The sequence below is a fragment of the Chiloscyllium punctatum genome, chromosome 7 (assembly GCF_047496795.1).
Source record: "Chiloscyllium punctatum isolate Juve2018m chromosome 7, sChiPun1.3, whole genome shotgun sequence".
Lineage (NCBI taxonomy): Eukaryota > Metazoa > Chordata > Chondrichthyes > Orectolobiformes > Hemiscylliidae > Chiloscyllium > Chiloscyllium punctatum.
Window position 1 is genome coordinate 72,999,562 of NC_092745.1, and position 17,531 is coordinate 73,017,092.

The following is a 17,531-nucleotide window of genomic DNA, read 5'->3' on the forward strand; positions in this document are numbered from 1 at the left end:
TTGTCACACCTTTTTAAGAGAACCCTTTTGCACTGGTGCTTTATTTGCTGTCACAAACACCGTTGGACTATCTCTCCCATACCTGTATTCTCCCTAACTTTAAGCATCAAGAAACCTGTAGTTATGGGATAGAAGTCACTTTTTAAGTTTATTCGTTGGATGTGAGTGTTGCTAGCTAGGCTATCATTTATTGCCCATTCCTAGATGACCTTGAGAAGGCGGTGGTTTGCTGCCTTATTGAACGACTGCAGACCATTTGGTGTAAGTGCACCTATAATGCTGTTAAGCAGGGAGTCCAGGAGTTTGACCCAGTAACAATGAAGGAGTACTGATATATTTCCAGGTGAGGATGTGAGTAGCTTGGATCAGAACTTCCAGATGGTGGTGTTCCCATGTATCTTCTGTTCTTGCCCTTCAAGATAGGGGTGGTTATTCTTCCAAACTATCTAAGGACTCTTCATGAATTTCAGCAGCAGTGCATCTTGTAGATGGTACATACTGCCATGACTGATCATTAGTGATGAAGGGAGTGAATGGTACCACATACATAAAAATGTCAAGCAGGCTTCTTTATCCTGGTCAGTATCAAGTTTCTAGATTGTTGTTGGAGCTGCATTCATCCAAAAAGATTGATCATTCTGAATAACACACATTATTCTGCTACAGACCATCTGTCTTGATACAATAATTTGTTACCTGCTTGAGGAAAACAGCAATCATCATTGGCCAACCCCAAAAATATGCATGTTAACATCAGGCTAACTGGAAGGACCAAGGTACTGCTTTATGGGGCCTCTGTTCTCACCACCTTGTGTGACTGTTAAATATGGATGACTTAAAGTTATCAAGAAAGAAAGCTCAACAACATGCATCTTTACAATCTGTAACATATTCGGACATCTTCTGGTTGGTCAATGTCAGATGAAGTGGTCCTATCAAACATAAATCTCCCAAATAACTTGACACTCATCAAGGAGAGGCAACTTCGCTGGCTCAGGAATGTTTGCAGAAAGGAAGACAGACAGGTACCTAAGGATGGCAGGTTAGCCAGCCTCCAATAACCAGTATGATGCCCAAGGTTCTGCTTCCACAGTCATAGCATTACCCATCTATGCATCTGTATCCTTTCTTGCTCAAAGTTCTTTTTACCCAAATCCTCTGTGCTCAGTGACCTACGTTGGCTCCCAGATAAGCAATGTCTTGATTTTTAATTCTTGTCTTTGTATTTTAAATCCCTTAGTGGCTTTGTCTGTCCCTCTCTCTACAATCTCCTCCAGCCCTGGAACCTCAAATATTTGTACTTCTCTAATTCTAACCTCCTTTAGCATCCCTAATTGTAATTATTCCATCACTGATGGCTATGTCTTCAAATACCTAGGTCCTCATTATTTCCGTGTCTCCTGACACTTCTTAATCTCTCCTGTCTCACTTTCATCCTTCTCTACATTCTTTAAGATCTATTTCTTTGCCAGGTTTTTGGTTGTATGCCATAATAGCTCCCCATGGATTGGTGTCATATTTTGTTTTATACTGCTCCAATGAAAGGTTTCAGGTGTTCTTAAGTGCTATAAAAGTATTAAAAATGCATTTTTATGGGCATCTTTGAAGCTTTAACCTGTTCAGCATATCTGTAAAATGTACTTCTAATCACCAGTTTGTGTTGAACCTAATACCAGTAAATGTTCACAAGGGGACTGAACAAAATTCAAATGGTATCATTGTCTCTATAATGTGCTTGAAGCTAATTTTCTAAGAGATTGTTATGGAGAAGATAACTATGAAGTATTTGAAGTTCTGCTGGTCAGAAATTGCCTTTAACTATTCCCTTTTGTTATGTTATGTTGCTCAGGTAACTTTGCAAGGTCTCAGCCCATGGCATCATGCAAATTCAAGTTTGGGGCAGCAGTCCAGTCTTCGACAACAGTCCAATCGGCTTCAGACCGAGCTAGCTGAATACAGACAACAGAACAAGGAGTTGCAGGAGAAACTTGTAGTTACCGAGGCCACGGTCAAGGCCCAGGACAACCAGTTGCAACAATACAGAGACTTACTCAGTACGTATCAGTTCAGTCTGCCAATTAAAAAAACACCAATAGCAATGTCTTGTACAAGGGGTTGATTTGGTTGTCTGCCGCTGTTCTTTTGGAAGGAGTTATATTTACATATCAGCTTAATGATTTTCACCGTCAATCAAATTATCAATATTAGAAGACATTACAATGGGGGATGGGGTGCTTTGTATCTGGGGCATAGTGTAACTGGCTGACCGACTGACAACATGCCTAGCACTGTCTGTGTTATCAGACAGTATGCCAATTTAAATGTTCTGTGTTCACATTCATGGCATTTGCAGTGCAACTTCTGAAGTGAAATGTGCTTAAGTGGAAAGAGTGGGTAACACTTTTGATCTTGCATCCTGCTACAAATTAGTAAACCCATTGACTTGGTGAGAGAAGACAAAGTAACCTTAAGTCATGGCTCATTTTTTTCCTCTTACCACTTGAAGCAAAGTTGTCTAGTGAAAACTGACCAATAGATTTTGATGCAGCATGTTCCCCTCTTTCACAAATCTCTGATGATGTTGAAGGACAAGAACCCTGATATCCATTGATGATAGAGCCATAAATGAGGAAAATACTATGTATGACACACTGTACATCCTCCGTGTTAGAACACGCTTGTTCATTTATGGACACATAAATAGCTGATACAGATTGTACCTCACTCTCTTGCTGTCCATGCTATGATCTGGGAATTTTGGGGTCAATGTGTATTCCTCTTCAGGTTTCTATTTTTCACCAAAGTTATCAATCATAGTTTCTTGTCAGTAGAAAATTAGATTTCTGTGCTACTCAATTAAATGAATCACTCAGGATGTTACTGTTTAGGAAGGAGAAACTGGAGGCACCAAACATACATTTTAAAAAATCTTTGAGAAAACCAATGGGTAAAGACAAGAGAGTGAAAAAAAATACATTCTGTTCATGGGGAATAAACAAGGAAATTATAGACCTGTTAGTTATACCTCAGTTGTAACTTTGACTCCTGTATTATGGGCTCTTATGTATAACACAACTATTCAGCATGGATTTAAAAAGAGAAAACTGAACTTGATTAACTTGATATTTTGAGAAATACTACATTTCCAAAATACATTTGATAAAGTGTCACTTAAAAGCTTATATTTATTATGAGTGAAATGGTGCCAACGGGACTGTAACAACATTGAAGAGAGGTGCAAATTGCAGAAAACAATATGAATGTTTGCCACCATAAATGGTGTTGCTAACTTTATTTGAAGACACTTCGATATGTTGCGTTTCTGTGTATATCTGATACATTTTTGTCCTGAGAAAGAGAGCTAACAAAATCAATATCTGAAGAGGAACAGCACAAACCAAATCTTCCACCTCATGGTGCAATGTATTAAAGTTGTCACGAATGTGGAACCTGCAGCAATGTTTTATCTTATCAATAGAAAGATGTGTTTGAAATTTACTTGATGTACTATCCTTTCACTGTGGTGTTTGTCCATTTCCTAGCTGAATCATCAGTGGAACAGGAGAGTAAACAGGTGCAAGTGGATCTGCAGGATCTTGGTTATGAGACTTGTGGAAGAAGTGAAAATGAAGCAGAAAGAGAGGAAACCAGTAGTCCAGGTAAATATTGGAGCAACTCAGTGGGACGTTCTATCAGAAAGTGGATTGATGTTCTGATGGTAGTTCAACCTAGTCCTGGAGCCAGGAAAAGGGCACTCTGAAGATCCATAAACTTAGTGAACAGTCTTCCATTTTATTTTCTAATTTCCAAAGATTCCTTTATTGAGAAGAATGGAAGCGTTAATGCAAACTTTAGGTTGAGGGCTGATGGCTATTCATGAGGACAGTACATTCTGGTCCCTGCAGTTCAGAGAATGGATATTGCACTTGTAATGTTAATGTGTCATTCCTCTTTTAGAGAGGATTTTTGTCATATTTCTAAGTGTTTTTGTTTCAGTTTTCTGACATCTGCAATTTATTTATTATTCCTTTTTCACTGTAGTTTCCTGCCAATTCCAAACAACCTTTTTTGTTCTGTATCTCCAGCACACCCTTTGAGTCTGTATATAGTTTTCCTTCATCAACTTCTTATTTGTTTGCATATCTGTGGATGTTGTTGCTGCTGTTGGCAATATTCAATGCTTTTCACTCATTTCTTTGTTCTTGTTTTTCACCAAATGAATGCCAATCAGATGTTTTACCTAGGGCTGCTCTTCCTGTCTGATAATTCTCTGAGAACAACTGCTCTATTGCTTTCATTGATAATAAGTTGAATTGCCATATTCTGGCTGCTTGGATTCTGAAACACAACTATTGTTGGCAAAACTGTAGTATTTGGCATTATTACTCCTTGGAAACTGAGAGTGGTTTCTGTAGTTAGCGATTATCCTACTACTCAAGTAGTGGTCAATCTCGTGAATAAGGTGATGTTTTGGAAACCAGAAAATCCAAACTCTTGTATTTGTACCCATTTGCCATTGAAGTCACAGTCTCCCTGATGCAAACCTGCACATTGATAGAATCATACCCAAGCACATCAGTGAAGTCAGCTGTTCAGTTCCAGGCATCTGCACGTGTTGAAGTGTAAGGTCAAGGGTTACCACCTCACTGATGAATGATGGGTATGTGTGTTTTTAGCAGCACACTAAGTTCATAATTATTGCACATTCCTTTGCCCCTTTAAAACTCATTTTATACTGTGCATGTCAAATTCTCCAGTGTTATGAAAAAGATTACATGGTGGCTCGGTGGTTAGCACTGCTGCCTCTCAGTTCAAGGGGCAAGAGTTTGATTCCAGCTTTGGGTGATTATTAGTGTTGAGTTTGTACATGACTGGATTTTTGTAAGATACTCCGGTTTCCACCAACAGTCCAAATTGTGCAGGTCAGCTGGATTGGATATGCTAAATTTCCCAGTAGTGTCCAGGATTGGTTGGTTAACTATGGAAATGTGGGGATAGGGTGGGAGGCTGTAGGATGCAGTTTGAAAGGTTGGTGCAGACTTGATGGGCTGAATGGCCTTTTCCCACATGTAGTGATTCTATTTTGAAATAACCATTTTTTAAAGGCCTATTTATTTTTGGCCTGTATCTTAATCTCATGTATGTGTCTCAATCTTTCCTCTCTGTGAATATCTTTTTAACATTATTTTAATGTTTTTAATTTCCTGAAACAAAGACAGAAATTGCAGGCAAAATTTGGTAGATCTGGCAGCATCTATGGGAAGAAAGCAGAGTTACCAGATTTTTCCAGCAATTTCTGTTTTTGTTCATGTTTTTTTGTTGACTTCTTTTAACTTACTGATCTGTTGTCTGAGAATTCTTATTAGAGTTGCTGCTTACCCTCCTTGTTGCCATCACTTTGGCATCAAGACCCTTGTTACAATTTTTCTCCTGTTTCTACTAGTTAAATATTTTAACATCAAATTTAACCCCAGCTTACCTCACGACATCATCCCTACTATCTGCAGTGCTTTGTGACATGACCCACACCCCTCACCCACCAGAAGGTAGGTAGGAGGTACATCATATTTTAAAAGCAAATCCTTGGTATTTTTTGAACATTAATTTTGTAAACATTGATTACTTGAAAAAGTGATTTTGAGAAGTATAAGTGGATTTTCTCTGAAATGAGTACTCAACAGTGTTAGTGAAAGCAGAGGATTTTCAGAAACCAGTCCAACATATTTTACAACAGTAAAGTAAGTGAATCTGCTTTTGTGAATCATTCACTAAGCTGACTCAATTTGTTTACAAATGTGGTGCATCATGAAGGTGAAGACTATTAGTGCTGGGAAATGGCATAATTCCCTCTGTGAGATCTCTGGTCAGTGTTCCCAGGTCGGGTTTGACATAAGATTAAGCTTATCAGTGTTTGCTAGGAGAGGCATAGATGGTGAGAGTGAGGTTGAAAGTAACTCAATGCCCCAGTCAAGGCCAAGGACGAAGTAATTCAGGCAGACTTGATAAGAGCTCATTAACATTTTTAGCTCAGTTTCCTGCCCAGCAACCAACCACATGAAGAGGTTGTCCAATGGGAAGGAGGAAATAGCAGCATCAGATCACTGTCATGGACCTTTGGGTACAGTCTCTGGCTGTTGGGAGAGAGACAGCATATGGCTAAGGCACAAGAGAGAGCACAAGAGAGTAGGAGTGGGAGATATGAACTGACCATTCGGAGATGTTGTGGACATAGCCACAGTTGGGCAAGAGTTTGTAAGCAGAAAGGTGAGAAAGAGCCAATAATCATGACTGCACTTTGGGGGTGAAAGTTTTAATTGAGGGAAGAAGAACAGTAAAGAAAAATAGGGAGTATACTCTCAACCTGTTGTGCAAGCATAAGTTCCTACTTTAATGACTATGAATAATAAGGAATGTCACAATTCCAGCTTGGATGGGATGATGCTTCATTAACATCTTTAAGTCAGACACCCAAATAACACTTAAATAGAGCTGTGACAATCCTTCTCCAGCCATACTCTGAAGTCCCTGCTCCATGATTCAGTTGTCAGGGGTCTACCACCCCAGGATCCTGCTTCTCTCTTCATTCTTTTTTTCTTCTTTCCATATATTGGCATTGCTGATTAGGCCAGCATTTATTGCGCATCCCTAATTGCCCTGCATAAGATGGTGAACTGCCTTCTTGAACTATGCACCCAGAGTGCAGTTGGGTAGGGTTCCAGGATTTTGACCCAGCAACATTGATGGAACAGCAATGTATTTCAAAGTCAGGCAAATATATGGCTTGGAGGGGAATTTGCAGGTGGTGGCATTCCTATAGATCTGCTGCCCTTGTCCTTCCCATTGATTGAGGTTATGGATTAAGGAGGTGTGGCAAGTTATTGCAGTGTATCTTCTAGATGGTCCATACTGATGATAATATGTCAGTGGTAAAATGAGTGCATATTGAATGCGGTGGAATGCTTTGGCCTGGATGTAATTGTGCTTCTTTAAGATGTTCCATTGAAAGCATGTGGAAGATATTCCATCACGCTCCTGACAATGTCTTGTAGATCGTGCACAGACATTGGGCAGAGAGGAAGGGCCTCTGATCTGTTCTTGTACTGAGAGTATTTAGTGCTGATCCAGCTCAGTTTCTAATCAATGGTAACACCTCTAGAATGTTGTTCATAGGACAATCAGTGTAGTAATGCCATTAAATATTAAGGACCGATGGTTAGGGTCTCTCTTGTTAGAGATGGTCGTTGACTGGTACTGATGATCAGTAGCAAGGGAAATTTGCACTCCAGATCAAGCCTGGATATTGTTCAGGTCCCACTGCATGTAAACTAAATATTTGGAGTGGCAAAATGTGCTGCACATTATGCAAACATCAGTGAACATTCCCACTTCTGACCTCATGATGGAGGGAAGATCATTTATGAAGCAGCTGAAGATGTTTGCGCTAAAGATGTTTGCACTTAAGATAATATCTTCATCATCTTTTGTGCTCTTTATAGAATCATATAAGCCCTACAGTATGGAAGCAGGCCATTCAGTCTGCGTTCACACCGACCCTCCAAAGACTACCCAGACCCAACCCCCTAGTCTATGCCTATATTTCTGCATTTACCATGGCTAATCCATCGAGCCTGCACATCCCTAGAAACTATGGGAAATTTAGCATGGCTAATCTAACACATTTTTGGACTGTGGGAGGAAACCCATGCAGACATGGGAGAATGTACAAACTCTACACAGACAGTCACACGAGGGTGGAATCGTACCCAGGTCCCTGGCTCCGTAAGGCAGCAGGGCTAATCACTGAGCCACCATGCTGCCCAGGAGGGAGTTTTATCCCCTGATTCGCACAGATTTCATTTTTACTAGGGCTCCTTGTGGCCATACATGGTCAAATGATGTCTTGATATGAAGGGCAGTCACTCTTACCTCACCTCTGAAATTGAGCTTCTCTGTCCATGTCTGAGGAAAGGCAATACCTAAGTCAGTATCTACATGGCCCTGGCAGAATGCAAGTTGAGTGTCAGTGAGTAGGTTATTGCTGAAAAACTGCTGTTTGATACCACTGTCGATGACCCTATGAATTACTTGGTTGATTATTGAGAATAGACTGGTAATTGGCTGGTTTGGATTTGTCCTGTCTTTTGCAGACAGGACACACCTGGGCAATCTTCCATATTTTCTGCTAGATGCCTGTGTTGTAACTATACTTGGTGCAGTTGGTGCTGGAACACAAGTCTTCCAGTACTATTGCTGGAATGTTGTCAATGTCTACAGCTTCTGAAGTAGTTGGCACCACCCATTTATTTTTAGATCACATGGAATGCATTGAATTAGTTGAAGCCAGCCATCTGTTATGCTCAGGACCTCAGGAGGAGGACAAAATGGATTATCCACTCTGCAGTTCTGACTGAAGATGTAAGCAAGTACTTCAGTCTTACTTTTTGCACTGTTAGCTCCCCTATCATTGATGATGGGAATCTTTGTGGCACTGCATCCTCCTTTTGATTAATTGTCCACCTCCATTCAAGACATTGCAGGACTGCAGAGCTTGGATTTGAGCTTCTTTGTTGTAGAATCTCCTTGTCCTGTTTTTAGCATACTGCATCCACTGTTTGGCATGCAAGTAACTTTGTTGTCCTCTAACCAAGTTGACATCTCATTTTTAGGTATGTCTGGTGCTGCTAGGTATGCTAGGTGTGAAGATGCACATTGTGCTGGTGAGACCACCTGATTTCTCATTGAGGAATACCCTCCATGGTATAGTATTGCACTACCACTGTGCTACACGAGACAGATTTCTCATGTGCTCTCTGCATCTAGTATACCCTCCTGTACTCTTAATTTTACCACGGTTAATTTCCTGCCTTGATGGTAATGATGGAGTAGAGGATATGCTGGGCAATGAAGTTGCAGATTGTTGTTGAGTACAATTCTGCTGCTACTGATGGCACAAGCACCTTTTTGATGCCCAGTTTTGAGTTGCTCGATCTATTTGAAGTTTCTCTCATTTAGCATAGTATTAGTGTGTCATCATACTATAGAGAGTAACCTTAATGTTTTTGGACATAACCTTAAGGACTTTGTCTTCACCCTGACTATGCAGTGATCATTCTTACTGATATAGAGTTTATCAGTGCATCTGTGCTAATTCAATCAATGAAGAGAAGGTCAGGTATGTTCTTCCCTCCGTGCTTGCTACAGACCTGTCTTAGCAGCTGTGCCATTTAGGTTAGTCAGTAATGGTGTTACTCTTGATGATGAATGTTGAAGTTCCCCATGAAGAGTACATTCTTGTCCCCTTGTCAATCTCAGTTCGTCCTCCAAGTGGTATTTAACGTGGAGGAGGAGCACTGTCTCATCAGTTTTTGCTTATTGTGACATCTTGTATCTCTTTCAGCTCCATTGAGTAGCCACTTCTAATTATCCAAATTCCTTTTTACATTTACTCATTATTCTTTATATGAAATCTTTTAAGGGAAAATGCATTTCTTTCTATCTCTTACATGAAGTCTAATTCCCTCCCTGCTTCCCTATGCCAGATCTAATGTAATACAGTAATATTGATCAGGGCTGAAACTGTCTAGGTTCTTGGAAGTTGGTTTGGAGGTGCTTTGGAGAAATCAATGACAAAAGGGTTGCCTGCCTGGTTTCCTGATGAATATCTGCCTCCTGTTGCTTTCCCAGGAGTTGGTTGAATCCAGTGCTGACAAATCCTAAACCTATAGGCAAATGCTAATCAAGCTTGTGGAGTGACTAATTATTAGCAACTTGCACAACACATCATAAAGCAACTTTGTCAGTGTCCTGTGGGCTTCCTGCTGTGTGGGCACCCTTCAATAAGCAGGATCACCTTCATAGCACAACACCAGAACTCTGAGAGAACTGTAGAAATCTAATGGTTACTGGCAGAAAATGGCAAGGCTGCCATCTTCCCATGTCACAGCCTTACCATTGATTGAAGACTCTCGGATATCAGATGTCTCCAAACATTGTCAATTTTATTTCTCTTTTCACAGACGTTGCCTAACCCACTGAAGATTGCCAACATTTTCTCCTTTTTGTTTTTCAAAAGCTATTAGGGTTAAGAAACATAAATGACTGACACAATATTGTAGATACAGGAAACTGAAAATCTCCATTGTTAGAGTCTGTACGTGCCTTGAAACCCTGGTATGATTGAGCATCGGATTAAATCTGGCATTCAGCTCAGGAATGATGCCTCCTGCTTTTGAGTAGCCAGCCAGCTTTTAAACCATAAGACATAGGAACAGAATTAGGCCAATCAGCCCATTGAATAGCAGAGCAGACTCAATCATGGCTGATAAGTTTCTCAACCCCATTCTCCCACTTTCTCCCCATAACTCTGATCCCCTTTCACTGAATAATCCCTCACAAAATAAAAGGGTTCTTGAGTGAAGGTGTAATGGAGGATGGCCAAGATTATCTTTCAGCAACTAATAAGAGAGACAATAGGAAAATAAGAACATTTCAGTTGGTGTTCAGTGGAAAAGTTAATTTCATTCCTTGTTTTATTTCTTATCTCAGAATACAGTGAAGCTGATTTACATCTGCACCCATGCTACAAGGAGAATATGATCCAGCAACATTCTTCACTAGAGAACCCAGGCTCCTCGACCTCAAACACTACTTTTTCTCTCCCATTGTCAATGAAGTCCTGCCTCAGAAAAGGACTGTCCATTAAAAATGGTGGGAAACCGAATGAAATTGCCATGCTACAACAACATGTCAGTGACCTTAAGGAACAACTGACCGAATCCGACAAGATCATCCGCAGCCTGCAGTCTCGTATCCGCTCCTTCTCCACAACCAGTGATTATGCCTCCAGCCTAGACCGGCCACATAACATTGTCCTGGGTGACATGTTTCAGTCACTGCAGTTTGATGAGCTGTATGATGATGATGTCTGGCAGTCAGATGGAGGTGACCATTGCCCAGTGATGACGCAGTCCAATACTGAGATTAAGAACCTCATTCACCGGGTGACCACATTAGAATCACAGCTAAAGACTGCCAAAATGACAGGTCCTTCATCTAAAGCTGCTTCTTGGTCAGGGTAAATATACAAATGAATTATTTTATATAAAAGTTAATCTCTTTTCTCTCCCTTTGCAATTTAATGCCTCTCCTACATACAACTATATCTGTTAGATATGTTTCATTGAACACAAGCAGTTATCTAGTACTCCAGTCTAGTGGCTGTTCTTCATTATGATCTTGAATTCAGAGTAATTGACTGACAGTTTTTACAGATGTTGTCCATTGCTGTTGAATCTGGTCTTTTTTTTTGGTCAGTGTATTTTCAGCAGTGTTTATTTGTTGGTAGTAATCAAGTATAAGACTTGGCTAATTGCAACTTCCTTCACTTGGGAATACTTGCAGCACACTAAAGTTGCAATGGCAGGGTTTGGAGTCATAAAGTCATACAGCGCAGAAACAGACCCTTCGTCCCAAATCATCCATGCTGAACAAGTTTCTTAAATGGAACTGGCCCCATTTGCCTGCATTTGGCCCATATCCCTCTAAACCTTTCCTATCCATGTACCTGTCCTAATGTTTTTTAAATGTTGCAATTGTACTGACCTCTGTCACTTTCTCTGACAACTCATTTCATATATGCACCATGAAAAAGTTGTTCTTAGGTCCCTTCTAAATCTTTCCCCTCTCACCCTAAACAGATGCCCTCTAGTTTTGGACTCCCCTACCCTGGGGAAAAGACTTGGCTAATCACTTTATCTTTGCCCCTCGTAATTTTATAAACCTCTATAGCATCATCCCGCAGCCTTCTATGTTCCAGACTATCCAGACCCTCCTTTTAACTCAAACCCTCTAGTCTCGGTAACATCCTTGTAAAACCCTTTTGCATCCTTTCCAGTTTAATAATATCCTTCCTGTAGCAGGGCGACCAGAATTGTACACAGTATCCAAATGTGGCCTTACAAATGTCTTGTACAGATTGGCTAACAGCATATACACCAGAGATAATTTATGAATTTGGGCAGAGCTTTGACCATTGTGATTATTCTTTGGGAATTATTGTTTCTGCCCTTCACTATTTTCCATCGATCAAAATCTCAATGATTGGATAAAATCTGTACGCTTTTCTCAGCTGCAATGCTGAAACTAAATGTAACAATTATATGTATTCAATTCTCATTTTCTTTCCTTGTTCATCATGATACTATGCTCTGAACTTGGGAAAGAATGATTTCATCACATAGAAATCTCTGGTTGGATGGAGGAGGAGCATATGTGTTACCCAAATTGAATCCTTTCTTTATGTTATGTCTATCCAATCTAATAAATATATCGTTCCAATAGGACAGTAGAAGCCTGGTTTCAAATAATTGCTTTTCTGTGAATATCATTTGAGGTTTCATATGACCTTGGGACTTTGAGTCACTTACATGTTTTAACTTCACTTTCAAGACAATGTTACTAACTGCTTTTCCATAAAAGGATAGAGTTGAATGATCAGTTAATGATGTGTTTTGAGTGAGCCATGCTGTCTAGTGTATAGAAGAAATTCTGCTATTATATGAATCTTAGCAGAAGTTCTTTAGTGTCCATCTAAACAGAGATTTTGAATATGTCACATTCAGAATATTTCACTTACAACATTACATCATATTTCCAGTAGTGTACTGAATTTCCATCCAGATTGATGTGCCTAAGCTTTCAAATGTGCTTAGTCACTACCATGAAATAATCCATTGCACTATATTTACCTTATTTTCTTTTGCATCTGTTTTGCTATTTACTCTTATTTGAATTATCCTATTTTACATTCCAGGAAATATGACTGCTTAATCCAAGCCCAAGCACGGGAGCTGTCTCACCTCCGTCAAAAAATGCGTGAAGGCAGGGGCATATGCCACATTCTGAAGCAACATCTGGGAGATACCACCAAGTCCTTTGAGGAGTTGCTCAGATCAAATGATATTGATTATTATATGGGACAGAGCTTTCGAGATCAGCTAGCACAAGGGAGCCAATTGGCAGAGAGAATCACTCTCAAACTGGCTGGTCGTAAGTTGCTTTTACCTTCTCTTGAATTGCTGGGTTTTTTTACACCATTGTACAGTACAGGGCTTTATAATGGTCATACTTATTTCTATCAGCAAATGAGTGAGGACACTCCCAATGGCTGAATGAATAAGTGCATTGCATAGTCTAGCCAGCGAGCCATATAACTTCTGTCTCTGTACTGTGCAGCAGTAGCTAATCTTAATCAACTTGGCAATAGAGAAAAAAGTTGTATTTGTGTAGTGTCTTTCATGATCTTAGTGTTTCATGGCATTTCACAACCAATTAAATACACATGTGGTGTAATCACAGTAATGTAGATAAAGTGGCGTTGTCTCACAATCAATAATGTGGTAAAACAATCATATTCATTTTGCAGACTGAAGGATAAATACCGGCCATGATTCAAGGAGAATTTTCTTGCTCTTGGGATTTTTCATGTACACAGAGAGGGGAGCAGTTTCTTGAAATGGCACCATAATTTCTCTTATATTGAAAGATCAGCCTAGATTATGTAAACTCTCTGGAGTGGTTCTTGAACCCATGACCTGGTGATTCATAACTAGCATGCTATGACTGAGCCAAGGACGTCACACGTTATTTGTTTGTGAGGATATTGGCATGGTTGGGTGTTCCATCGTTTGCCTTGGAAAAAGTGGTGGTGAGCTGCTGCTTTGAACTGTTGTAGCCCTCCGAGTATAGCTACACCCACAGTGCTGTTAGGAGATGAGTTTCAACACTTTGATTCTGTGACATTGAAGGAACAGTGACTATAGTTTTAGGTCAGGCTGGCTTGCAGCTTACAGGGGATCTCTGCCATGTATTTACTGCCCTGTCCTTCCAGGTCAGACTGATTGCAAATTTGTAAGGTGCTATCAAAGGAGCCATGGGAGTGGCTGATGATGCACATTGTTTTGATGGTGAAGGGAATGAATGTTGAAGGTAATGGATTGGGTTCTGGTGAAGCAAGCTGATTTTCCTGGATAGTGTCAGATTTCTTGAGCTTGGTTGGAGAATTGCACATGTTCAGGCAAGTGATGGCAGTTCCGTTGAATGTCAAGGTGAAATGGTTAGATTCTCGCTTGTTGGAGGTGGTCATTGTCTGGCACTTACATCATACAGATTTGTTATTTGCCACTCATCAGCCCTAGACGTCATATTCTGTAGGTTTTCCTGCATACGGACTTGGATTTCTTCAGTATCCAAGGAGTGACAAATGATGCTGAACATGATGCAAACATTGCCACTTCTGATCTTGTGTTAAAGGCGAGGTCATTAATGAAACAGCTGAAGATGGTTTTGTCTCAGCACTACCCTTAGAAACTCCTGCAGTGAAGTCCTAGGACTGAGAAGATTGACCTCCAACAACTTCAACTATCCTTCTTTGTGCTAAGTATGACTTAACTGAACAAAACATTTTCTCCTTGATTCCCATTAACTCCAGTTTTGCTGGGGCTCCTTGATGCCATACTCTGTCAAGGTTTGTCACTCTCAGCTCACCGATAGAATTTTGCTCTTTTCTGTATATTCGGACTGTGACTGTAATGAGATCAGGAACCAAGTCACTTTGGTGGAACCCACACTGAATGTCAGTGAGCAGATTACTACTCAGTGAGAGCTTGATAGCATTGTCAACAAATCTTTACAATGCTTTGAGAGGAGACTGACAGGGGCAGTATTTGCCATATTAGATGTACCTTGCATTGTGTGTACAGGAAATACCCAGGTGATGGCCTGCACTGGAACTGTACAGAACTTTTTGCTTTTCTAGAACAGCTAGTTCTGTAACACAAATCCTCAGTAGTACAGCCAGAATGTTGTCAGAGCCCAAAGCCTTTACAGTGTCCAGTGTCTTCAGCTGATTTTTGATATCACATGTAATGAATCAAATTAGTTGAAGACAGATTATCTGCAATACTGGGAACCTCACCAGGAGGCCAGATAGAACATCCTTTTGATGTGTCTGGCTTAGAGACTTGCAAAGATACAGAAAGGATATTTCATTTCCTTTATCCCGAATTGAAGAATTTCTATTGGTCTTTCAATTTGTAGCTGTTTGCCATGCTGGATTTGAAAATGTGGCATAGCTAGTAATGAAAACTATTTAATTAGGTGATGTTGCACTGAGGTGATTTTTTTTTTGTGCTTTTTCAGGCGACCCTTTTGATAAAGGAGACCAAGAGCTGCTTGTTGTCAGGTAAGACATTACTAAACTGCTCACTCTCAGTGAAATTTCAAGTCAGCGTTTTAAACAAGTTCCATCAGTTATTTAATGGGTAATTTAGTGTGATATCAGTGCGCTGCAACTGTGATACCAGGTACAATTTTGTCTGAAATTCTTATTACTTTCACAAAGTTAACCCAATAAGTTACTGTTTCTGAATTTTGAGAGGAAAGAAGCTATTATGTGGCCAAGCTCTCTTTTCCATGCTTTTTCAGTCACTATATTTGTAGGAATTTGTTTGATGCCCAGAATATCATATGAACTGAATTATCTTGGTACCAATGTAATGTGCTCCAAGTTCTGATGATAGTGACTGGTCATTTGACTACAATTGCAAAACATTAGTTAAGGGAATGTTTTGAGTGTATATCAACATGGTATACTCAGTCCTTCAAATTTGTCGGATTCAGCTGTACAGAATGGCTGCGCTGTAATTGTTGGTTTAATGATGTACACCCAGTGCACCTAACTGCTTGAAATTTTGGGGCCAATATAAATGGTTGGCCCTTATAGAAGGTGTTAAACCATTTGAAGGGTCACTCAATTTTTAAATGATATGAATGAAGTGCATGCAATTGTGTGAATTTCCAGACCACACATGATAAGGAGGTTTGTTTTTTTAAAACTTAAGATCAATGATAGAGGAGGAAGAATGTGTATGGTAATCAGAAACAAGTGAGTGGCTTAATGATTGTTGTTGAAATTGATAATTGGTTGGAAGTGTAGTACTGTCATTCTATGAAAGTGAACTGATCACCATATTGGTTCAGATCTCCTGCTGATTGCTTCCAATACACAAGCAGTCAATCTATAATAAAAATGTAAATCAACCTGAGAGACTGTGGCAGACCTAGAGAAGCCAGATATACCTGAGATGCACAAGACAATATGAGAAAAAGACCACTCAGAGAAGAAACAAATTGATGTAGAAATAAGTGAAACCAAATAAGAAAAAACTATTGCACTAAAAGTCAAAAAGAGCAAACACAAAGGAACACTATTTTATGTTTCCTTTCTCTCACCTTTCTAGAATGATGATGTTGCTATCTTCCAATCCATTGAGTTGTTCAGAATCTAAGGAATCTTTGGAAAATTGCAACTAGGGCATCCAATAACTCTGCAGTCACCTCTTCTAGAACATAAGTCTAAAGTTTGTAAAGTCCTGGAGATTTTTTGTTTATTGTCTTTGTAATTTCTCCAGTGCCTGTTTTACTGATTGTTTTAAATTCCTCATCTCATTAACCTTGTGGTTACCCTGCACTTATTTTATGTGTGTCTTGTGCCTTCCGAGTATTTTCCTGACTGCAGAATTAGTTCCAATGTGGCATGAATTGTTTTTAGTCATCTGCCCAATGGGAAATTAATCATACTTGACTTGGGCAAGGAAGTAGGTGCTGTGTTATCAGCAGATAGCATAACATCATTAAAAATTCTCACTCCAATCAGTTAACGTTATAATATACAGTGACAGTAGATTAAAATACAGTATAACTAGCACATTAGGAAGGTATTACTGGGTACAACAGCATCAGAGAAAACAGTGTCACTAGGTTACGGTATCTTTGGGTTACAGTGCCAAATGGTTACATGATTATCATGGTGTCATAAGGGCACTGTGCCATTAGGATATAACTTCAACAGACGTACTGTCATCAGAATACGTGTTACTAGGAAAAAGTAAATGAGGCTGTAGTTTCATCATCGTACAGAACCATCACCCGTATAAAATATAAATTGAGTCGTGGCATAGGATTGTTCCTCTTTCTATCTAAAGCACCAATGCATCCTGCAGTACTCTTCCATTGTCCAGCAACGCCTGATCTGAAGTCTACTGCTGGCAAGGTTGCTGGCCCAAATTGGTTACATCCTGACACCACCATGCTGCCTTGGATGATAAACTGGTATTCAAAATTTACACCAACTTATAGAATCATAGTATCATAGAACCCTTCAGTGTCGAAGCAGGCCATTTAGCCCACCAGGTTTGCATCAACCCTCAGAAGAACATCACACCCAGATCCATAACCCTGATCCTATCATCATAAGCCTGCACTTATCATGGTGAATCTACACATCCCCAAACACTATTGGTAATTTAGCCGTTCCACCTTACCTGCACATCTTTGAATTTTTCTTATCAGAAGTTTAGAGCCCTTTACAAAACAAGGTAAGAGCAGAGTGGCAATCTGACTTACACTTCTTGGGAAAATTTAGATTAGATTACTTAGTGTGGAAACTGGCCCTTCGGCCCCACAAGTCCACA

The 17,531-nt window shown here is 39.9% G+C and overlaps 2 protein-coding genes across 14 annotated transcripts in view; one reads left to right on the forward strand and one right to left on the reverse strand.

Moving 5' to 3' along the window:
• The window catches only part of pde4dip (phosphodiesterase 4D interacting protein), a 466,622-nt gene that overhangs the window by 373,083 nt on the left and 76,008 nt on the right, over nucleotides 1-17,531 (forward strand). For all 12 annotated transcript variants that reach the window (XM_072573987.1, XM_072573990.1, XM_072573980.1 and 9 more), the window contains 5 exons: nucleotides 1,850-2,054; nucleotides 3,543-3,659; nucleotides 10,546-11,074; nucleotides 12,812-13,047; nucleotides 15,199-15,241. In XM_072573987.1, coding sequence (XP_072430088.1) covers nucleotides 1,850-2,054; nucleotides 3,543-3,659; nucleotides 10,546-11,074; nucleotides 12,812-13,047; nucleotides 15,199-15,241 — 1,130 coding nt within the window. The remainder of the gene's footprint in view (nucleotides 1-1,849; nucleotides 2,055-3,542; nucleotides 3,660-10,545; nucleotides 11,075-12,811; nucleotides 13,048-15,198; nucleotides 15,242-17,531) is intronic.
• The window catches only part of LOC140479803 (5'-AMP-activated protein kinase subunit beta-2-like), a 161,788-nt gene that overhangs the window by 18,711 nt on the left and 125,546 nt on the right, over nucleotides 1-17,531 (reverse strand). The window lies entirely within an intron of this gene.